This window comes from Emys orbicularis, chromosome 2 (genome assembly GCF_028017835.1).
Source record: "Emys orbicularis isolate rEmyOrb1 chromosome 2, rEmyOrb1.hap1, whole genome shotgun sequence".
NCBI classification, from domain to species: Eukaryota; Metazoa; Chordata; order Testudines; family Emydidae; genus Emys; species Emys orbicularis.
In genome coordinates, this window is record NC_088684.1 from 217187042 (window position 1) to 217212372 (window position 25331).

The 25331-nt window shown below is 42.0% G+C and overlaps 1 protein-coding gene across 1 annotated transcript in view; it reads right to left on the reverse strand.

Annotated features, from left to right (window-relative positions):
* The window catches only part of NEK11 (NIMA related kinase 11), a 215290-nt gene extending 190209 nt beyond the window's left edge, over positions 1-25081 (reverse strand). Inside the window, exon 1 of the mRNA XM_065399194.1 lies at positions 24912-25081. Coding sequence (XP_065255266.1) covers positions 24912-25081 — 170 coding nt within the window. The remainder of the gene's footprint in view (positions 1-24911) is intronic.
* Between the last annotated feature and the right edge of the window lie 250 nt (positions 25082-25331).

Consider the following 25331-nt stretch of genomic DNA (forward strand, 5'->3'; position numbering starts at 1 on the left):
CTTATGGCTTTGATCACTCATATATAGCTTTATATTATGTTAAAATAAAAATGTTAAGAGAGTTAGGAATCTCTCCAACAATTCCAATAAATTATTTGCATTTAACCAATATAAAGATTACTATCCAATCAAACTGCTTCTATTTTAAATTAATGTTATAGTCCTTCTGGTTTATTTGGGGGGAGGAAGGGTTTAGGATTTTTTAAAGTGAATTTAGTGCAGATATAATACAAACATTTTAAGTTTTCACGCACTGCTTGGCCAGCATGCCTTATCCTTGAGTTGAATGGATCAGCTTTAGAGGATGAGAAGACAATTCAGTCTGCGTTCATTAAAAACCAAAGAAGCTCTGTAGGCCAAGCTCATTCTACACACAAGGGGCTCCTGCACCCCTCCATTCTCTCGCAAAAGCTCCCTGTGTATCACCCTCCCATCTCCCTTTTTATCAAGAACTCCCTGTTAAACCCCCACAAACAGTCCTTCATGCCAGGGGCTCTGTGTGGTCCCCATTTCCCCCTCCCTCCAGATTCCCGATTCCCCATTCCCACCTTCCCCCCATGCCAGGGGCTCTGTCCCCTCCCCCTCCATTTCCCCCATATACATGCCAGGAGATCTGTGTCACTTCCCCCATACCATTGCCTTCCATTCTCCACCCACGCCAAGCATTACGTGTGCACCCTCTTCCACGCTGGCCTCCTATTCCCCCAATGCCAGGATTTCTGTATGCCCCCCAAACCTCCTGCCCCCCACACCACAGTCCTCAGTCTTCCCACCAGTGTTTCTGTTTGCCCCCATTTTCTCCTTCCCACATATTAGGAGGTAAGAATGAGCCGCAGCCCGACTCAACACTCCAGATCCACCCCTTCCACTGGGAAATCTCTGCCCCAAATGTGACAAGGTCTGTGGATCCTGGATTGATCTCATTAGCCACCTGCAGATCAACCTGTGAGAACTGGCTATCATTTTATGGATGACAATCATCCAAGGAAAAGTTTTCATTCTCCATTTTCATCAATAATTCCTTATATAAAAAGTCAAAATTACTGAATTTACCTACAATATTTTTAAAACATTAAGTTGAATCTCTTAATATAAACTCATGCTCTACCACTGAGCAATTCAATATAGTTATTGCTGAAATCAATAATCTTTAATATCAAAGAAATGTAGAAAATATAAAATTATTGGGCCAAATTCATCCTCAATGTAACTCCACTGAAATAAAGTTACAGCAGGGATTAATTTGCCCAGTTGGCTGCTATCCCACACCTGCGCAAGCAAGACAAACTTCAGACTGGTTTAGTGGATCATACATGCTTATGCTGGGGGGGGGGGGGGGGGGGGAGGGAGGGAAACCACACACAAAATAGCAAACCACAATAGTTGTGGCAATCCTGCTAAGCAATAGGCCATCTTATTGTTCTACGAAGAGTCATCCAAGCGCCTTGATTTGTATTTTAGAAATCTTTTCCTTTGGATTTATTTATTTTTATTACCTTTTTAGAATTTAAATTATTTTAAGTTGTTTATGATCAGGTGGTCTTGACAAAAAAAAAAAAAAAAAAGTTATGGTACCTAGCAGAGATGGACACTGATCTGGCTGCCCCAATAAAATGATCAATAAAGACAAAGAAACCTCCTTCTAAAGCCATATTTTACAGCTCATGAATACCTTTCCTTGGAGAAAATCACAAATACTTGAATTACCTTTTTTATACATTTAAACTCAAATATTGATAGACTAATTAAAATGAAGAAATTGCTGTGGACTCAGGAATAGTTACTAAAAATATTGCTGGATACAGACTATATAGCATGATTTTTAGAAGTTTCTCTCTAGATGTTGCATTACTACCACCTACTGTTCATCACTATTTTAACTGATAGTGCCTATCCACTTTTATTCTCTCTTCCTGACTAGTCATGTTTAAAAATATAATTAAATGTCACAGATGCCAGCTGCTGCTAATTTTAATGGAAAACAAAATATTCTTTAGGGATTTGTGTTTTAAGGGCCAAGGAATCTGTTTACAATCTATACCTGAAGACTGCATTCCATGAACATAGCTAAAAGCTTGCAACTGAAATAGACATTTTTCCCATTGTGACTTCCATTCAATCAACAAACTGTACATGTTTGACATACCATGTTTTAATATCAACTCCGGTAATCACTGATTGCTAAATCAGATTCTCTTTTAGGGAAATAGATTAATGGTTAAGGAAAATAAAGTTTAATATTTCATTATTTGGTTTTAAGCAGCATTATTTGATGAAATATTCTGTAATTGCCATGTCACATTTATTGAATCTCCAGATTTGTACTTTAAACATCAAAAAAAAGGAAGTTTGCTTGTGAGAGTAAGTGGAGATTACTCTGAAAAAATAACTCCCTGAAAGAGAGCCCTACACATTAATTGCACCATGGATAATGCCTACATTTTATGAGTTTAGTGGTATGCTACAGTGAACCTTGCATTACAGGAGACGCAAGAAGGCTCAGAGGTATACTAAGCAATTGTTGTAAGCATGTGCAAACAGTACAAGGTCAAATTAAAAGATTTTATAAAGTAAAAAATTCACTGACTGTTTTCTGTGTGTAAATGCTTTTGCTTGCATGGTTATATTCCTTAACATAAATATCCTTGATGCATTTAAACAGTTTAACCATATGCCAGTGGTTCCCAAACTTGTTCTGCCGCTTGTGCAGGGAAAGCCGCTGGCGGGCCGGGCCGGTTTGTTTACATGCCGCGTCCGCAGGTTTGGCCGATTGCGGCTCCCAGTGGCCGCGGTTCGCTGTTCCAGGCCAATGGGAGCTTCTGGAAGCGGCGGCCAGTACATCCCTCAGCCCGTGCTACTTCCAGCAGCTCCCATTGGTCTGGAGCAGCGAACCGCGGCCACTGGGACCTGTGATTGGCTGAACCTGCGGTCGCGGCAAACAAACAAACCGGCCCGGCCCGCCAGGCTTTCCCGGCACAACAAGTTTGCGGAACAAGTTTAGGAACCACTGCCATATGCAATTTACATCACTACTAATCTGCTCAACTTTGATAAATCAGAATTCCCACTCTTCCTTGCACCTCTTTTCCATGCATGCATCTCTTTCAATACATATCTCTAAAGTACACTATTAGCATCATACATAAATGACGGCAATCTGACACAGTGCTAAATATCCCACAGCCAGATAACTTACAAGAGGATAAAATTACTGAGAAAATTAATTGTGTATAATGAGTATCCTTGGTCAAAAAGCTGTGCGTGTACTTCAGCTTTAGTGGCAATGATACGGAGGTCTCAGATGAACTCAAAGACGTGTGAAGCTCAACAGGGAAGGAATTATCTATCAGCACTGAAGTTATTGTTCATTGAGTGAAGGGTTCACCCTACATATAAATGTGTATTGAATTAGGGGTTATGTTTAGCAACATAAATGTGTTTCACAACAACTACCCCAATCAGACCAGACTAAACAAAGACAAATACATTGATAGTCCAATGCATCAAGAATGTACTTCATTCATTGCAGCAATTTTCTCATTACAATGTATAGAATGAAGCAAAGAGCCTAAAGGCCAGTTCTGCAGGGAAGAAAGTACAATAGACTTGATCAAGAGTTAAAAGCTAATTCATCTTGCAAATGCAGACACACTGCAGTAACATACTATTAATAGGCATATTCCAATATCTTGCCTGTCTCTGAGGAAACCAGTACCATTTTGACCAGAAGTAGCAAAATTATGTGCTCTTTGCAACCTCTGACTATTGCAAAAATTAGATTTAAAAATGTAAACTACAGTTCCAATAAAATAAATGCAGAAGCAAAGATGATTCCAAGGGATTTTGCTTCATTACAAAAATCTTTATTCAACACTGTCTTTATTGTACATCTCAGAGAAGGAAAAAATCCACAAAAATTCAAACTGTATAAAGCATTATCACTGCCTGGACTTGAGAAGAATATTGATAAAAATTATTACAATATTTAATGTTGAGGAAAATTCAGGTCAGCCACCACCACTTCCTCCCAAAGCACCACACAAGGGTGGCAGGCTGGGCTAGGTATGTTGGAATGTTAGGTCTCCCTTCCTGATCAATTACAGGCTGGCTTTCCCTTAGGTAGTGCCATTGATTACTTCTCCTTCCTTAAGGAACTCTCTGATTAGCCAGGGGGAGAAGCAAAGAGCCACTCAAACTGTCCTAATTCTTGAAGTTAGGCATGTAAGTGTTTGCAGGATTAAGGCCATATTCAGTTTCAAAAAGGGTTTTGTTTGTTTAACAGACCCAGCACACTTTTTAAGACTACTGTACTAAAAAATAAATTTACAAGTTTTAAGGAGATTTTCAAAATTATCTCAAACAAATACACTTTATTTTTGTTTGCGCACATATACTTTAGTAATTGTAAAACTGTGAAATGGATATTTTAGCTGTTTGGGTTTTTTTAAACTGAATTCAAGTAGGACCTTTTGTACCAAAACGCTGACCTTTGCCAACCAAAAATAAATAAATGCTATTGGTGTAACCTATGGAAACCTTGAAAAACATTTAATTACAAATGTGACAAACTGCCTACATAGGAGCACTAGCAGGCTATACTGATATAATTCATTCCAACCCTTTATTTAGACTCAGATTTTCAAATAAGTTTATGGGAGTAAGATGCCCAAATCTTCCAATTCAATGGGAGCTGGGCACCTTACTCCCTTAGGTTCCTTAATCAACTTGGGCAGATATATTTGGATACTTCAAATAACTTTAGTAGAAAGTTGCCATTTAATCAAGAAAGGTAAAAATTCTGAATGTGCTAAAAGGGAATAAAAGAGCTCAAGAAAGAATAAAATTAAGAATGTTAGACATTGTTATTACATGGGATTTTCAAAAGCACCTAAGTGACTTAGGACCCCAAGTTCCACTGACTAGTCTAACTTTGACTAGGAAGTGCTTTTGAAAATCCTATCCACTAATATCATGACCAAGATTTTCAGATGACCTGTGATTGTGTGTGCCCATATGAAACACCCAAAATGGATGTGATTTTTTCATAACATGCTAAGCACCCACTCTCTGAACACTGGGACCCTTTAAGGGTTAGGAAGCCAAAAATCACTAGTCACTTTTGAAAATCTTGGCTTATATGCAGTTATGTGCTAAACTACTGTAATATGCACTATGGTGATGATATACAGAGCAAGATTAACTGCTTATTTTCGCTGAAGTAAAAGGAACACACCTGATTGAAATAAGTGAAAAATACTGTATAATAAAAAAAGCTTATTAAAAATAATGACCTGTTAAGGAAGCTCTGTCGGTACAGTTCTCTTGTTCACTTTCTAGCATGGACAAGATTATTTGTTCATAAACCTGTGATGACCTGCACAGTTCCTATTTTATTTTATAATGTTTATATTTAGGCCTAAATGAGGCTGGAGAAAAGGCAAACAGCATGATTAGATGAACAAATGCAGTGCAACCAGCAGGAAGTCATTTGTTATTGTTTTAATCGATTCAGGTTGAGATGAATGTTCTCTTTGGAATACCTTCAGAGAAACAAACAGGAGCAAATGCAGGGACTTAACTACACAGCAATCTGCCAATTGTCTCTTGGATATTCATAAGTCACAGAACTCTTCCACCTTTAGATTTTATTTCAGTTGTAATAAGAAGCCATAAATAATTAAAAGTCATGTAATAAATTATTCAGCTAAGTGCACAGTTTCCAAGGAATCATAGCATGAGTCTAGGTTAATGGTATAATGCAAGTCAGAGGCAGAAGTTGAGCCGACACCCCACAATTACCACATGCAGGAACAGTGCAGGGTGTTTGGCACTTCTCAGCATATGCCTTCCACCAAGGGGACATATTAATACCTATTGAATATTTATGAAGTAAAAATCCCTATTGCCTACTGTGTACTTCTGTTGCTTGTCCATGCATGGTTATGAAATAGTGAGACCTAACCCAAAGCTCCTCTTCATACAATTGATTGGGACATTCATTATCCACAGATGATAGCACTGTCTTCCCAGTGTCAACAGTTGTATAGCAAGCCACTGATATCACAGTAACATTGATATATAAAGTAATTTAACTATAATAAATAACTCAGCTATAGGCTAAGTAAGGAATTATCTTGGGGGGGGGGGCAGGGGGAGAGGAATCCCAGGAGTTGCTAACAAAAGTGATGTAACAAGAGATTGCATTGATATCACCATATTTATTTTTAAATGCTGGCACTAAGCTCTTGCTCTAGAAGGCTGTGGATCTGATTTTGAGTGGATCATCAAGAAACAATACAGTACTAATGATTGCGAAAAATGAAAGTAAACGTCTCAGAAATCTAAAAAAAATGCAACCTTGTAAATATTGGAGGATTATGGTTCAAGAATCTCATAAGAATGTGGATTTTTTCCTGCATTTTGTAGGTGACAATAAATATGACTAGTGCCAATGGTCTTCAAAAGGAACCATTAGAGATCAATGTAACAATGACACCCTGGTCCCAAAAACGTATGTCAGTTAGTTTCCTTCCTGCTATGAAGCATCGTTCCTCATCTAGCTACAATGCTGAAACTTCTTCCTGATGTTTTACATCAAGGAAAAACCTGGACTTCAAGAGAGGAGTGTGAGAAAGTTTTTAAGAAAGACTAAGGATTTACTAGTCTGAGCTTCTAGTACACTTCAATCCTAATTTTGCCAATAAAACTGATACCATGAATCCCCAGATTGGCTGGAAGCACATATATCCATCCCACATTGTTCCCAATGTGTCCAGTACACTCTTCATTCTATATCCAGACCTAAAAACAAAGCAGCAAGTTTAAAGATTTAAAAAAAATCTGAAAACTACATGTGACTTCATGGTTTCCTTGCCACCACATTTTCAGTAATCTTACCCAATCTTAAAGTAGCACCCAAAGGCCCCAATTAGGTTTAAGCCCCATTGTGGTAGATGCTGCATGAACATATGGGAAGAGTTTACAATCTAAACAAAGACAAATTAGAGACATAGTGACAGTTAGCAAATTGTCAACTCCAAGAAATGATTTCTGGAGGAAGGGCATGGGTTATATTCCCAGCTCTCTCACTGATATGCTGTATGAATTTGGGCAAAATTTACTTAACCTCTCAGTTTTAGTTCACTCATCCACAAACTGAGGATAATAATTCTTTATTTTCATAGTTTTACAAATTGCTTACAGATGAAAATATAAAAGGTGTTACATACATGCAAAAGATTATTATTTATTATGTAATATGTACTGCAGCATATGCTTGGGCTAGAAAAATGACTGAGTAGCAAAGAATGCCTTTAGGCTAAATGTGCACAGCACTAAGGGTATGTCTACACTGGCAGAGTTACAGCGCCGGCAGTTTCAGTGTCACTCAGAGCGCTGAAGCGAAACCGCTGTTGTGTGTTCACACTTTCAGCTGCCTGAGCAATAGCATGTTCATACTTGCGGCAGTATTCAGAGCGGTGCACTCTGGGCAGCTATCGCACAGAGCATCTCTTCCTCTTCTGCTGCTAAGAGTTGTGGGAAGGCAGAGGGAGTCGTGGGGCATCCTGGGTCTTGTCCCAATGCCCCGTGATGCATTGCTTCGCATCCCACCAATCCCTGTGGTTCTGTTCACATTTGGCACCATCTTTCAATAGTTTGTGTACTGCGCGCTCTGCCTCTTCAGTCTGGATCACGAACTGTTGACCGGTATTCTGCTCGCTCTGACTAACATGTCATGAGTGGCAGTGGAGTTATTCCTTAAACTACAAAGGCAAGAGAAGTACGAAATTGATCTCACCACACGTACTAGCTACGACACGAGATTGCTTGCATTCACGAAGGTGCTGACCACAGTGGAACACCGCTTTTAGGCTCGGGAAACAAGCACTGAGTGGTGGGATCACATTGTCATGCACGTCTGGGATGATGAGTGGTGGGATCACATTGTCATGCACGTCTGGGATGATGAGCAATGGCTGCAGAACTTTTGGATGAGGAAAGCCATATTCATGGGACTGTGCGATGAGCTCGCCCCAGCCCTGCGGCCCAAGGACACGAGAATGAGAGCTGGCCTGCCATTGGAGAAGTGCGTGGCAATTGCACTGTGGAAGCTGGCTACTCCAGGGATCATATCCAACCTTCTCCTTTGGAGTACAGTGCATTGGGTATTGTACTTCAGTAGGGTCAAACTGCAGAGGGATGGGTGTTGAGTGCAGTGGGAACTGAGAGTCTGCAGTGCTGGACTGTGACGGGGGAGGAGTGGAATGCTGTGGGTACAGACTGGAGCCAGGAGGTTGATAAGAGTGTGTGGGCGGTGTCTGGGGGGTGCATGGGAAAGAGTTTTGCGGTTTGCAGTGCTAGTATCGCCTGGGGCGTGTCCGTTTGGTGCTCCATACCGTTTAAGAGCTGCTCTGTGGATTCATTCTGGCATGCCGCGTTCTCCTTTCGGTCCCTCTTCTTGCTGTCCTGCCACTCCTTCAGTTCCTGTTTTTGGGCCATGGAGTGTATCATAACATCACACAGAAAGTCCTCCTTAGTTCTTCGTGGCCGCTTTCTAATTCTGCACAACTGTTTTTGCTACCGATAACAAAGAGGGAGGCTGGGCTCCCAAGGTCATCTCTGTGAAGCCAAAATGCAACATTTTACAGAAACAGTACTGTTTGCAACACAGAGAACACCGATTCAGTGATTTAAAACACAGCCTGTATTCACATACCTGTAACTAACTGGCTGACCCAGGCAAGCACACATGAGCCACAAGACCCCCAAAATGGTGAGCAGCCACAGGGGCAGGATAAATCAGTGTTCCTGGACCCTACTGTACACTGGGCTCTTGGGGAGAGCCAGCTCTGGGGGGGGGGGGGGCTGATAATCATTCCTGTCCTCACATTTTCCACAGGCTGGGTTCATTATGGAAGATCTCGCTGCTGAGGGTGATCAGGGAATCGATCTCCAAGACTGCAGCTTCCGCCCCAGCCCTTATGCAGCTCACCTGTGCACAGCAATGGTCCCTCCTTGACGGCAGAGTGGTGCGGGAAAGTTACCATTAATGGGGCAAGAAACAAAGCAACTCTGCCAAAGAACCTGTGGCAGTGGATTGCCCAGTATCTCCATGAGAGTTTCCTGGAGATCTCTGAGGCAGATTCCCATGAAGTGAGGGAGTCAGTCAACAGCCTGTTCCACCGCTCAGACTAGGCATGTGGTGGTACACAAAGCATACAGACAAGCCTGCTTTCTGCAACTCTCCTGCCCCCAAAAACTCGCTTCCGCGATTACCAAAATCAAATCCACTTACCAGTGACTGGCTAGCCTCCTCTGGGATAGAAAAGAGCTCCTGGCTACATGCATCTCTGACCTCTGAGTCATCCTCTGCATGTGAGTCTCCCCCCGTCCAAGATTTCCTCCTCCTGGCTCGGTCCACTCTCGACTGGCACGCAAGCAGGAGTGAAAGTAAGCCGGTACGGGCCGATATGGCATACTGGTAAAAAGTGGCCGCCAGCACCAGCCCGTACGCAGCCGACGTTAAAGCACTGCCACACCGGGGCTGGTGATTTAAAAGGGCTCAGGGCTCTGGCTGCCGCTGCTGCTACCACAGCGTGGGACAGGCAGTGTGGATGGGCTGGCTGGGGGACGCTGACCCCCAGCCCTGCCCCTTCCGCCCAAGGCCCCGCCCCTTCCGGGGGCCTGGAGCCAGCCCCTGTACCGGTAACTGTTGAATGTTACTTTCACCTCCGCACACGAGCCACCAAAGTATCCACAGTGGCCTTCACAGTGAAGGTGGGGTTGCCACCAAGTATCACATCCGGCTCTTTGTAGAACCGGCAGCTCATGGGCGCAATTTGCCTTCCGCGCCTTGTGGCAGGCATTCTGCAGCTCCTTCACTTCGACCCTGCACTGTGTCCTGGTCATGGCCCCTTTCTATCATGCATCATGATATTTGTCCGTAGGTATCGTAATTCCTACAGCTGAAGCGCACCTGGGACTAGACAGCCTCCTCTTCCCAAATGCTGATGAGGTCCAGCAGCTCAGCATTGCTCCAAGTGGGGGAATTACCTGGTGTGTGGAGCAGGCCTGGCCACCTAGAAAGATGCGCTAACACCACTGCATGCATCACCGAGGAAACAGGAACGGGACTTTCAAAATTCCAAAGGAGTTTACAGGGTGGGGATGACGGTTGGTCACCTGAGGGCAGGGCAGTAGAGTTCAAACTGATGACCAGAGAGACAAGAACAGGCATTGTGGGACATCTCCCGGAGGCCAGTCACAGCGCTGTAATCGACCAGGGTATCTACACTGGCACTGCGGTGCTGTACGCCCGGCATAAAAAGCTGTATGCCTCTCGTCGGGGCTGTTTTTTTTTTTTTTTACAGCGCTGCAACTGCGCAGTTTCTGCGCACTAAATGGCTTGGCAGTGTTACTCAGGAGTTACAATGCAGAAAGCTGCTTTACTGCACAGAAACTTGCCAGTGTAGACGGGGCCTAAGTTTCACAGATCTTCAAAGTAAAAGAAAAAAAACAAAACAAAAAACAAAGATATACTAGGCAAGTCTATGTAACCCCAACATGAATAGGAGGTTTGTTTGTTTCTTTTAAGTGACAAAACAAGTCAAAGTCAGACTTGGTGTAAGCAGGTGCAACTCCACTAGTGCCTTAACTACAAGACATGAATTTGGAATCTTAGGTTCGATTCCTGGGTTGGTCAGGGACTTCCTGTGCAACCTAGGAAAAGTCACTTAGAGCTTACATGTGCACAGATCATTGTATGGATGTTTATTTGGGGGCACAAGAAGATTGTGACCAGGCCAAAGTGCAATTGGCCTGATCAAAACTAGAAAATGTATGCAGTCAATGTTTTTTCCTAGTCTAAACTTGCAGGTGTTTAGCCACACTTTTTGCTCACAGCAGTCTACAGCAACATGGTGATTTTCTAGTTTAGCCTACACCTTAAAAAACTATAGGATGAGAAGTACTGCAGAAGTGAAAATTATTTCAGTATTATCTAATAAATAAAAAAGAAGGCAAGATTCTAGAAGCCAGATATAAACATGAACCAATAAATTACAAAACTTGATACACCAGTTAACTCAATGTGCAAGGAGTGAGTCACTCCACATTAGAATATATTGTTGAACATGACATAGCATAATACAGGTACTGGTATTTCAGAGCCACATAGGATCATGTGTGCCATGTTGGCAATACTTCATACCTATTCTATACTTAGATATAAGATCAGCAGTTGAGCATATTGTGATGGGTTGAATCACAGAAGCCCCCTGGGAGCTGCCACCTGATGTGCCAAGGCTACTTCTGCCCCTGCTTTCCCTGCCAGCTCGGGACCCCAGCACTCTGTCTTGCTGAGCCAGACACTCCCGTCTCCTCCAACACTGACCCAGGGTCTGAATTACTTGCCCCAAAGCTGCAGACTTAACTGAAAGCAGCTTACAGAAGTGTTCTTGTCTTTAACACTCAGATGCTCAACTCCCAATGGGGTCTAAACCCAAATAAATCCATTTTACCCTGTATAATACAGGGTAAACTCATGAATTGTTTGCCCTCTCTAACATTGATAGAGGTATGCACAGCTGTTTGTCCATCCCCCCCCCCCCCCCCCCCAGGTATTATTACATACTCTGGGTTAATTAATAAGTAAAAAGTGATTATTAAATACAGAAAGTAGGATTTAAGTGGTTCTAAGTAGTAACAGACAAAACAAAGTGAGTTACCAAGCAAAATAAAATATGCAAATCTAAGCCTAATACAGTAATACAATTGAGTACAGATAATATCTCACCCTGAAAGATGTTTCAATAGGTTTCTTTCACAGACTGGATGCCTTCCTAGTCTGGGCAAAATCCTTTCCCCTGGTACAGCCCTTGTTCCAGCTCAGGTGGTAGCTAGGGGATTCCTCATGATAGCCCTCCGCTTTGTTCTGTTCCACCCTTTTGCATAAGGCGGGAATCCTTTGTCCCTCTCTAGGTTCTCACCCTCTCCTTCTCAATGGAAAGACACCAGGTTAAAGATGGATTCCAGTTCAGGTGACATGATCACATGTCACTGTAAGACTTCATTATCCACTTGCCAGCACACAGGTATACAGGAAGACTTACAGGTAAAACAGAGCCATCTGCAGTCAATTGTCCTGGTTAATGGGAGTCATCAAGATTCCAAACCACCATTAATGGCCCACACTTTGCATAAATTACAATAGGCCCTCAGAGTTATATTTCTAGTTTCAGATACAAGATTGGTACATTTATACAAATAGGATGACCAAACTAAGTAGATTATAAGCTTTGTACTGATACCTTACAAGAGACCTTTTGCATGAAGCATATTCCAGTTACATTAGCATATTATTATAAAATCATATAGAGTGCAACATCCCACATATATTTTGCCGTTTATAACTGCAGTTATCTGCACATCAGGAGTAATAATCCATGATGCTTCTTACCTACTTTTTATTATGGAATTTTCTAAGCATATATTTGTAATTAAAAATTTTAGTTGCTTATACTTTTTAAAATCAAAATAGATATGCAAATAGGATTCTATTTGATTCGATTCTCGAATCTAATGTACAATGCTAGATTTTTATATTACTGCTCTTCATACAGAAACCTAACTTTCCTGTCTGTCACATCGGGGTCACATAGAGAACAAATGATACAGAAGCACATACAGGTTCTCTGTTTTCATTCTAACCCTTTCAATCTTGTTCTGATTCACTTTCAAGCCTTTCCATTTGAAGCTTCTAAAGTATTGGGTTAAGGATCATGTATTCCAGCCTCTCAATGAAATTTATAGAAAAAAGATCATTCCATACTGCACATGGCAGGTAGGTCAGTGCAGTTGCGATACTTCACTTGGAACTGCACTATATATTCAGTGTTGGCACAGAACTGCCAGCATCTTTTGTTATTTGTCCTCTTCTTTCAGTTCCACTGTGCACCCTTCTCTGTGACTTTGCTCTGCCTTTCTGACAGAAGTAGCAGGAGTGAGACTATGACCCTACCACAGGGTTAATAAACATTTGCTGACAGTCTCTTTTTAGATAAACTGTATAAAGTACTGCAAATTTGATCACTGTAGATTTCCAGTTCTCTCAAAACACAGGCTTTTTACTTCTTATGTACTGATTTAGAAAACTGTTGCTAGTAATTCACTTACAAATTAAATTACAGTGCTAGACATTAATATGTAAAGCAGCAGAAACTGTAGCATGATCACCGTCAACGTTACTGCTGTAGTTTCAAGAGAAATATGTAATATAGAATAATTCACAACAAGATTATGAAAATATGTATCGGAAGTAAACCTAAAATATTGACTAGAAGTAAAAAGAGAGAACATATGGAGATTATGATGCTTTATCATGTCTACAACTTTATGATTCACAGAATCAAAGACAAATAATCTAAATCAGGAGATCTCTTGGGGGGAAAGTTGCATAAAGAGAACAGTGAAAATGAAATAAAATGCCCCTTAATTCCACACAGGACACACTCTCCATCTAGTGGATATCCTTTGTGCTTTCATCTTCCCTGCCAACTCTCTACAAGTAAAACAACAGAGATGTGGGACAGTATGGCAAATAGCTCAGCAGATTCATACATATTGTACAGCTATTGTATCTGCTTCACAGGTGTCTGATTGTTTTTGCCATCAAGCTAGCAGCAGATTTTTGGAGGTTTGGGAGAAAGGAGGAAGAAGTTACCCACAGTTGTTTAAAAAAAAAATAGATAACGGACAGCAGACCCTAATAATCAATACCCCAAACAGACAAAATAATTAAGTCAAAACCCTCCCCCCACCAGTGTGTCACTGTTTTAGTCTCTACTCTTCTCTTCAACTGATGAATAATTGGTTTTAACACCAGATGACCTCTACAGATACAGTGGGGTTCAGCCAGTCTGCAGGTGGGTAGGCGTGCTTCACCTTGTCATGCTGCCATTTTGTCCAATAAATTTCGTAAGCCTAACTCCCTTACCCTGCTAGCTCAGTTCCCTCTCATACAAAAAGCCAGTCAGCTAGTCTGGTTCCACTCTTCAGGGCAAGCCCAAACCTTTACCCTTTGTTGTCAGATATTTCACATTGTACAAGAAACTTTTAGAAATGGTTCAGAGTGGACTAAAATATTTTATTGGTATGATTTTTCATAAATACTAGTCTGTAAATCCAGGTTGTCTGAATCTTGTACGCAGAGAGAGAGAGAGAGAGTAACCCATTAAAAATAATCCTGTAATTCAGAGGATTGTGACCTCATCCATTAGTTATGAGACAGGAAACAGTTGTGCAAGGACAGCAAAGAAATGATTCCTGTCAGTCTCTCCCTTGGACACTTAACCAGTGAAAGGTTTTTAATATTTATGTATCAGTAGCATGGTGGGAAAAACAGCAAATAAAAACACTGGAAAATGGTTCAATGGTTTTAAAAGCATTCCCCGCTATCTTTTGTGCCATCAGCAAACTTTATCAGTGATGATTTTGTGTTTTCTTTCAGGTCACTGAAAAAAATGTTAAACAGTGTAGGGCCAAGAATCGATTCCTTCGGGAACCTGCTAGAAACATATCCACTTGACCATGATTCCCCACTTACAATTACAATTTTGAGACCTATCAGTTAGCCAGTTTTTAATCCATTTAATGTATGCCATGTTAACTTTCTCATTCTTGTTTTTTAATTAAAATGTTGTGCATCAAATCAAGTCAAATGCCTTACAGAAGTCTATTACATCAACACTATTACCTTTATCAAATTTATAATCTAATTAAAAATATACCAACCTGTAGTGTGCTAATTATTTTATTAACAACATATTTTAACTCTTGTAAAAACTGGCTAATGGAATGAACTAGAAGAAAACAGTAGTTATAACTTCAGTAATTTTAGGTTCTTTCCACAATTTTGGCCAACTTCTGCAGAACTTAAGTTTTAGGTAGCACCCCCATTGTAAGAGATAGCTTGTGGTTTCCTAGATAACCCAGCCTACAGAAAAGTATCAACCCCTTTAACAGCAATGATGTAACCTTTGCCACTGGGTCCCAAAATTCACCTCATGACTTCACACTGAGAAATTGACTTCACAGCCTATTTGGGATCATTTATGTTGAATACTTCCTCTAACCAAGCCAGGAGAGCAGCCAGCATATAAATATGTTTTAACAAGCATTTTAAAAACTGGTTTTCAGCTACTGTGAAGCATGCTGCCTCTTCTGGCTTTGTAGAGATGCCCAGAATGCATCATTCTGAGATTTTACAGGTACCAAATATCTTAGTGTGACGGCTTTCTCTTTGGTGCTCATAAGATACCATACATCATCACTCAGTGTTTGCTACAGAAATCCCAGAAGAGTCAAAATAATTAAATGGGGCTGTAACGGGGTTGCACACACCTCTCACAAGCACCCCCTGGCCAAGTGCATGTGCCTGCACTCTCACTCTACCTGTTTGTTGTGGGTCTTCACTGACTCAGCCCTCCGGCCAAGTCATACACAGTCTGTTTGTGAGATAAAAGCAAAGCAAAGCTCTTTCAGGGTACAAGTCCAACAGGGACCTCTCTGAGTGCCCTCTGTAACGTTTCCCTCAGTTTGTCCCTGCTCCAGAATAGAGCAGTGCCCCAGGACTCTTTCCCTGGAGGCAATGTCTTCACCCTTTCAGGGCCTTTCTGGCCCCAGTGCTTCATCTGGGCCACTACAGTTCAATCCCCTTTGTGGGATACCTCAAAGTCCAGGCCACTTTCACAGTGGCTGGTGGGAGGGACCCAGGCCCACCCTCTACTCTGGGTCCCAGCACAGGAACCCTATAGATAGCAGCTGTCTGCAATGTCCCTTTAGATAAACTGTGCTGCTGGTATAATTCCCTGGGCCATTTCCCCATGGCTCTTGCACATTCTTCACCCTTACCGCAGGGCCTTGTCTTGTGGAGTCCCAGCAGCCATCCAGGAGCCCTCCAGCTCTAGCAAGGAACTGAACTCACTCTGGTCCTGCAGTTCTTCTTATACTAGCCTGCTGGGCCCTGATTGGCTGCTTCCCACACAGCCACTCTAGGCAGCTCGGAGGACCTCTCCACTGCACTTTTCCAGGGCAGGGTGTGGCGGGGCCACAAGGCCTCCAACAGGGGGCCTCAGGGCTTAGTCCAGCCCGTCACAGGGGTTAAACTTTCTAAAATTAATCTTTGTGCTGAATGCATGCATGTCCTGGTTTATGGGTGCATTTAATACATAGTTTTCATAACCATCATAACCAACAGCCCTGGTTTCACACAGGCAGGCCCACGTTTTACCAACCAGTCCTTAGAAACTACAGTGCTGGCCAAAGTCACAGGCTTATGAGACACAGCAGGAAGAGGCAGTAGCAGTACAGGACTGTAAGACAACAGCATCTCTCTTGCCAGCTCAGCAGCTTCTTCTCCACCCCCTGTTGGTTGCCTTACCTAAAGCCAATTACAATCCTGCCCCCCTGAAGCTCTTGCTAATCTATTCTGCCTGATGCTGAGAGATAGCCAGGGAGCAGCAGCTGGCATTCTGAAGCCAGCCCCATATTCTATAAGGTTTGGTAGCTGAAGAGGAAGCCTGCTCAAGAGCAGAGAATCCCTGTAGTGGGGCAGAAAGGCAGAGGCAGAGAAACCTGTGGAAATGGCAAGAAGTGAGGGCAGAGAGACCATCATTCACAAAGCTCTCCAGCAGCTGGAAGACTAACTGCCCCCAGACTCTTAGGCTTTGTCTACACACAACAGCTATACCACTGTAACTACACTGGTACAGGAAAGGGAGTAAACTATACCAGTATAAAGCACCTTTATACCACTATAACTGCATCCACATGTGAATATAATTTTTGCTGTAATAGTTATATTCACACACTAACCAAATGCCAGTACAAAAATTTTATATAAGCCAAACATATACGAAGACAGGGTCCATGCACAAAGCAAATGTTGCTTATTGTGACAATTCAGTTCATTTACGCTTGTAAAAAGCTCCCAGTAAGTACTAAAGTTCACCAGAAAGCACACAAAGCCAATGGCTGGGGACCTAGCATAGGGTTACCATACGTCCTCTTTTTCCCGGACATGTCCGGTTTTTCGGCACTCAAACCCCCGTCCGGGGGGAATTGCCAAAAAGCCGAACATGTCCGGGAAAATGGCGGCTCTGCTCCTCCCCTGACTCTTCGGCTCTGTTTAAGAGCCGAGCTGCCCGAGCGCTATGGGCTTCAGGCAGCCCCCTTGCCTCGGACCCCAGCCGCCGGCCGGGCACTTCCCCTCCCGGGCTCCGGCAGCGCAGGGTCCGGAGGCACGGGGGCTGCCCGAAGCCGGTAGCGCTGGGGCAGCTTGGCTCTTAAACAGAGCCGAAGAGTCAGGGGAGGAGCAGAGCCTCCAGCCGCGGCGGCTCTGCTCCTCCCCGACTCTTCGGCTCTGTTTAAGAGCCGAGCGCTACGGGCTTTGGGCAGCCCCCATACCTCCGGACCCTGCGCCGCCGGAGCCCGGGAGGGGAAGTGCCCGGCTGGGGGCGCAGGGTCCGGAGGCAAGGGGGCTGCCCGAAGCCGGTAGCGCTCGGGTAGCCCGGCTCTTAAACAGAGCCGAAGAGTCAGCGGAGGAGCAGAGCCTCCGCGGCTCTGCTCCTTCTCTGACTCTTCGGCTCTGTTTAAGAGCCGGGCATGGGGGCTGCCCGAAGCCGGTAGCGCTCGGGCAGCCCGTCTCTTAAACAGAGCCGGGCTGCCCGAGCGCTACCGGCTTCGGGCAGCCCGCATGCCTCCGGACCCTGCGCCGCCGGAGCCCGGGAGGGGAAGTGCCCGGCTGGGGGCGCAGGATCCGGAGGCATGGGGGCTGCCCGAAGCCCAAGCGCTACCGGCTTCACGGTTTGCCGGGCAGCCTCCAGACCCTGCGCCCCCGGCTGGGCGCTTCCCCTCCCGGGCTCCAGCTGCGCTGGGCAAGCACCGGCCGGGGGCGCAGGGTCTGGGGGCTGCCCGGCAAACCGTGAAGCCGGTAGCGCTCGGGCAGCCCTTTCCCCATGGCTGGGAGTGGGAGGGAGGAGGGGGCGGAGTTAGGGCGGGGAAGGGGCGGAGTTGGGGCGGGGCTGGGGGTGGGGAAACGGGCGGGGCCAGGGCCCGTGGAGGGTCCTCTTTTTTTATTTCATAGATATGGTAACCCTAACCTAGCAGCCTACGGAATCTACCTTTATTTAGAAAACTGACCCTTAGAAAACTTTTTATAAATGTTAGTAAATATGGATTGACGCCCCCACACACAAGCACCTGGGATCCACTTCTGCAGCAGGAGGCTGGTACTGATCTGACCATCTCCACACACATTTTTATTTAAAATACTTTAGGTGTGCTCCACATAATATGCCAGCTGCATGCAGAATTCTATAATCATAATGAACAAAAGCCATTAGGAGATAGGGAGGGGTAAGAGATCCCCCAAAATTGTTGCCTAGTCCCATCCAAAAGTTGCTCTGAGCAGTCACTGAAACAATACTATAAATGTTAGTGTTTTGTTAAATCACTCTCTAGGCATTGTGCTAAAGAAAAATCCAGAAGATATGCTTGAACAACAACTACAAACCAGATGCATCAACAGCTGAGGTTCAGTTCTCTTTGAGAATTTCTGTTCTTAAAGTTATTTTGTGTTCTTCCCACAGCGATTTAGACCACTACATGGGTTGACAAAGTATGTTTCCTGAACATTATTTGCATTAGCAAACTCCAGCTGATTTCGTACTTTCTCTAACATCCATATATCACCATGTCCTGAATCAGCTATGAAATAATAAACATACTCTATGGAGATGTAATTTGCGGGATTATGTGACTCAGTTCCTTTGATTCATCAAAATGTTCACAGAGCATGGGTATGGACCACAACATGGGTGCATTTAGCACAAAGATTAATTTTAGAAAGATTTGTTAGATGTTTTAATACCTTTACTGCCTTACAAAATCAGCTGTGTTTGAAGGAAAACATTCTTAAATACTGTAGATAAATTCAGTCCTAGAATAATATTTGAACTTTCATGCAATATATTTTCCTGTAATATGAGAAATTTACATTAATATTTTCCATCTTGAATGCTGTATTCAAGTTATGCTATTTTCATTGTATCTGAAATTATACCTATTGCACTTGTAATTGACAGAAAGTTAAGGGAATCTACTGTTTAATTTACAATTAAAGTTCAGCTGCAGCTAAGGAGAATAACTGCAATACGCAGGTGCCTCCAAGTGATATACTGGTGAACTGCAGAACTTTATCACAAGATAGATAGCTACAAGCATTTACATTTATTAACTGTTGCTAAATGCTGCAAGTCAAAACAAAAAGTAATACAATAAAAATAAGAATCCATAATTTAATACATAACTATTGTACTTTTACATCAATAGAATTAAATGGCACATTCCGTTTTTTCTCTTACAAAGACTAGGCAATGTTTGAAATGCTGAAGTCAATTGATGATCCCATTAAATAAACAGCTGATGTTATTGTAAATTAAATTTCTCAGTAAAAGGGCTCACAAGGAAAAAAATATAAATTGGTTCGAATACAAAAGTGTCTGTCAATGCATGTGGCTGCCCCTGATCTGTTCTACATTGTTATTGACTGAACGATGGAAGCAGTCACTAACTGCATACTGGGGGTGGTACTGCATGACTTCTGTATAACAGACCTGGAATATGCAGATGACACAGCTATATCTGAATCCTGATGAACTAATCTCATCAATGTACTGAATACATTTATGGAAGATGCAAGTAAACTTGGTCTTCAGGTCAACTGGAAGAAGACCAAACTGATGAAAGTGGCTGATGGACCTTTACTTCTACCCACTTGTAATCGATGGACAAGAAGTTGAATTCATCAACTCATTAGAGCATCTTGGCTCTGTTGTTACCAAGGAGAGAGATTGCTTTATTGACATGAAACATTGCAAGAGAGTTCTCTAAGTGAAGGAAGAATGACTACGTGACCCTTGGGGTGAGTTTGTTGTCTGTTCATTTGTTTGTTGTATGCCTGCTGCTTGCAGTGTGCCTGCAACCTGTTTGGGGGGCCATATGCCGAGCCTACTGGCCTGCTTGTCCAGTAGTTTCTTAACAAGGCTTTGACCCCTAATTCCTTTAGCAGCCCTTAACCAGGGAGTGGGACTACCCAGGGAGAACACTAGTCAAAAAAAGCCAACTCCTAAGCGACCGGAGGAGCTAGTGAACAGGGGAGTTTTGCAAAGGAGTTTAGAAAGGGAGTGAGAGACACAGATATACCTAACATTCTCTAAACTTAGGCCAACAAACACCCCACACATAAAAAAACAAAAATCAAAACAAAAACAAAAAGCTACAAGAGTAAAAATAATGCAGGCAGAAGTCTAGCAGCACAGTGAGGGCTATTCAATTTATTGCACGAATGCAGCATGCATAATTACCTGCCTTGTAAACAGATAGGAATGACAGAGTAGGTTATGCTGGTGAAGGAGTGGCACTATATGTGAAAGAATGCATAGAAAGAGTCAAATATAGTAAAAAAACTTAAATGAATCAAACTGTACCCTAGAATCTCTATGGACAGAAATACTATTCTTGATTAATAAAAGTACAGTAGTAGGAATATACTACCGACCACCTGATTAGTTTGGTGATGGTGAAATGTTCAGGGAGATTAGAGAGGCTATAAAAATAGAAAATTCAATAATAATGGGGGATTTCACCTATCCCCATATTTATTGGGTACACGTCACCTCAGGACGGGATGCAGAGATAACATTTTTAGACACTATTAATGACTGATTCGTGGAGCAGCTAGTCCTGGAACCCACAAGGGGAGAGGCAATTCTTGATTTAGTCCTAAATGGAGCACAGGATCTGATCCAAGAGGTGAATACAGCTGAACCACTTGGTAACAGTGACCATAATGTAATTAAATTTAACATCCTTGGGGTGGAAGGGGAAATACCAAACAACCCCACTACAGTATCATTTAACTTCAAAAAGGGGAACTATAAAAAAATTAGGAAGCTACTTAAATGGAAATTAAAAGGAACAGTCACAAGAGTAAAATGCCTGCAAGCTACATGGAAACTTTTTAAAAACATCATAACAGAGGCTCAAATTAAATGTATACCCCAAATAAAAAAATTAGTAGGTAGTACCAAAAAAATGCCACCATGGCTAAACAACAAAGTAAAAGACTTGGGTAGAGATAAAAAGGCATCCTTAAAAAATTAGAAGTCAAATCCAACTGAGGAAAATAGAAAGGTGCATAAACTCTGGCAAATCAAGTACAAAAGCATAAATAGGCAGGCCAAAAAAGAATTTGAAGAACAACAACCAAAAGACATAAAAACTAAACAGCAAAAAATGTTTTAAGTGCATCAGAAGTAGGAAACCTGTCAAACAAACACTTGGGCCACTGGATGATCGAGGTGTTAAAGGAGCACTCAAGGACGACAAGGCCATTGCAGAGAAGCTAAATGAATTATTTGCATTGGTCTTCCCTGCAGAGGATGTGAGGGAGATTCCCACACCTGAACCATTATTTTTAAGTGACAAATCTGAGAAACTGTCCCAGATTGAGATGTCGAGAGAGGAGGTTTAGGAACAAATTGATAAATTAAACAGTAATAAGTCACCAAGACCAGATGGCATTCACCCCACAGTTCTGAAGGAACTCAAATATGAAATCAAGCTGGGTACCAGAGGACTGGAGGATAGCTAATGTAATGTCAATTTTAAAAAAAAGGCTCTATAGGCAATGCTGGCAATTATAGGCCAGTAAGCCTAACTTCAGGACCAGGCAAATTGGTTGAAACTATAGTAAAGAATAGAATTATAAGATACATAGCTGAACATGATGTGTTGGGGAAGAGTCGGCATGGATTTTGTAAAGGGAAATCATGCCTCACCCAGTGGTGCTGGAAAATTTTTTTATAGTGGAGGTGCTGAAGGCAGAAACCATGTATTTGGGTTATTATTACCACTTCAAGCCAGGGAGTGCAGCAGCACCCCTAGTTCCAGCACCTCACTAATCTATCAGAATTCTTTGAGGAGTCAACAAACATGTGGGCAAGGGTGATCCAGAGATCAGAAAGCTTTTGACAAGGTCCTTTACCAAAGGCTCTTAAACAAACCAAGCAGTCACAGGAGAAGAGGAAAGGTCCTCTCATGGATCAGTGAACTGGTTAAAAGACAGCAAACAAAGGGTAGGAATAAATGGTCAGTTTTCACAGTGGAGAGATGTAAATAGGAAGGTCCCCTAGGGATCTGTACTAGGACCAGTGCTGCTTTTATAATATTCATAAATGATCTGGAAAGGGAGGAATCAGTGAAATAGGAAAGTCTGCAGATGATACAAAATTACTCAAGATAATTAAGTCTAAAGCCAACTGGGAAGAGCTACAAAGGGATCTCACAAAACTGAGTGACTGGGAAATAATGGCAAATGAAATTCAGTGCTGATAAATGTAAAGTAATGCACATTGGAAAACATAATCTCAACTATACATACAAAATGATGGGATCTAAATTAGCTGTTACTGCTCAAGAAAGAGAAATTTGGGTCATTGTGAACAGTTCTGTGAAAACATCCGCTCAGTGTGCAGCAACAGTCAAAAAAGCTAACAGAATGTTAGGAACCATTAGGAAAGAGAACGATAATAACACAGAACCCTGGTTGAGAACCTCTGAAGTAGGGATTATATCAGAGTTATAGTGAAACCTTGCTAAAGAAGTAGTACCCCTGAACCACTCACCTCAAACCTAAACCTATCATAAATCTAGTAGAAAATAATAAATAGTCATTTCATTCACTTGAGGCTCCTCAGACCTGGCAATTTCTGCTAGTTTGGGATTTAATAAATGTTTTGCTTCATCATACTTTGGTAAGGAAGATAATTTACCCAGTATCTGGAGTTCTCCAAAGGTAATGGCTCTGCAGGGGACCCACACACAATGCCTCACATGTCCAGGACCAATTTAAAGCAATGGGGTTGGGGGAGGAGGGAGTGAACACAGTGTCTCCAGGAAGCAAATTCTCCAACAGAAGATGTAGAGGATTAGTACCTCTTACAGTCTTTGGGAGCCAGTAGTGACAAGGCGGATCACCGGCCTGCAGAGAGCGCTCCGGGCTGGATTGAGCTGATTCCCCGGAGTAACCAGCAGGAGGCGCCGCAGGGGTGAGTCCGACCTCTTACACCAACATTAATGTTACCTTCTGAGCCAATGTCCAAGTCATCATGGAAAATTTGATTCCTCACATAGGTTACTGAGTGGTTCCAAGCTTAAGGAAAAGAGCCTATTTCTGGGTGAAAAAATTATCCATTTGAGGTGTCAGACATGAAGCAACCAGTATCAAGCCCAATGGACACACACAGTTCTAGATTACAGGGAAAAGATACTTTTTAAAGTCCCTGTCTCTAAAATTGTCAGAGTGATGAGAATATAGTTCTATACAACAAGAAATTTCATCCAATAATATTAGACATGCACCCAAATTTGATTTCACATGCAGAAATGTTAACATTCCTTGGAAGTGTTAAGTCTGTGATATTTTGTGATCCTATTGAGATTATAAAATAAATTGATGAAAATTTGTCCATTTTCAGGTAGAGACAAAATTAAGACTTGTTGAGACTAAATAAAAAAAAAATTGTTATCAATTAAAAGTACAGTAGCCATGGTAGCTTTCACTTTACTATTTCTATAGTCATTACCTCTCCTTTCTCATTAGACAAGCAGGCATCAAATTTTATCATCAAAAACAGAAAACGTCTTCTTCTGTATTTCCTGCTGGTTTAGCTACCAGCTTCTCTTAGGTCCCCTCCAACAATCTAACTGAGTCTTTATGCTGGTATCCGGACTACATCACTAAAGTGATGGGCATGGTATAAAAACCTAGATAGATTAGACAAACCCTGGGGAAAGTCACCTGAAGGGGACAGACCCACAAAAGAGAAGCAGGAATTCTGAAATTTTCTAACCTTGTTCTTTTCTTGCCCAGCTTGATTGCGTTAAAGGCTACGTATAATTGGATGGAGCATTACAGAGTTAGATATCACATCAATTGAACTGTATCATTTTTGGGGATCTCTCTCTTTGCATTTTATAACAACTTTTTAATATTCAAGTAAATAAACATGATATTTTCATGAAGGTCACTAAGCATGGAATGGAAATGCATTATGAGTGGTGCAGATTTTAATAGACCTCCTCAAGAAAGATCTTGTGGAACACATTATTTTCCTTTATTGTCAGGAGTAAGCAGTTTTGGTACATTGAAGAAAAGGAAAACTGTTATGGTGGATATATGCCTTCTCATTGCTTCTTCTCAATGACATGAATGTACAAACGACATTTTATAAAGAAGGGATAAAATTAACCCCTGTTCAATTAGCACAAGACCCTATATACCACTTAAGCTTCATATAAGTTGTTTAACTGGCATTTAAGTAATGGATAGAGATTGGTGTGAATTTAACACTAGATGTATCTGGATTTTAGTAATCCATTTGATAGAGTTCTTTTTACTGTTTGAGAAGAACTTAGATACTATGGATAGGAGGGATATATATGGAAGATAGACAGAAAATTTAACTTACAAAATCAGTTAAAACTGGCTTGGTTAAGACCACCATCACATAGACTGAAATCTTACTGAAGAAGCCTACACAATAATGTATTGAGTTGGAAAGAAGGTATCTAGTGGAATGCCAGGTTCAGTGCCAGCCTATTTAGCACCGCCAGTGAAGATAGGGTAAACAGTGTATTAATGAAATTTGCAGGTAATACCAAATTGGGAGGTAATGGGACACCAAAGAAGACAAAAAAAGATACAAAGGAACAAAACAAAATTTAGAAATATGGGCCAATTTTTTTTTCAAGTACATTGAGTCAACACACTATATATGATGCTTACTTACAATTCTTCTCCTTGTTTTGCCTTCTTGTCTGAAACCAGATAGACTGTTCCAAAGCTTCCTCTGCCAAGTTTCTGCTGAAGAACATATCTTCTTGCAATCAAGGTTTCAGAGGAAGTGGAAATAGGTGCAGAACCACTGACATGTTTAATAGCCTCTTGGAATTTCAGCATTGCTCCATGTAACAGAGATCACATTTATTTATCTATAACGTATCTTTCACATTCAAGTCTCCGTAGTAATGCTCCTATTCTTCCAGTGATGTTCACAGGACACCACCTAAAACAGAAAAATAATTAGATTTTATGTAATACTCTAAAGTATTACCAAGATGTTCAGGCTGTTAATTATAATACCACACCTCAAGCCATCAACTTGTAACCTATCAAACGCTCAGGGCCAAAGGGTGGGCCAGGAGGACCA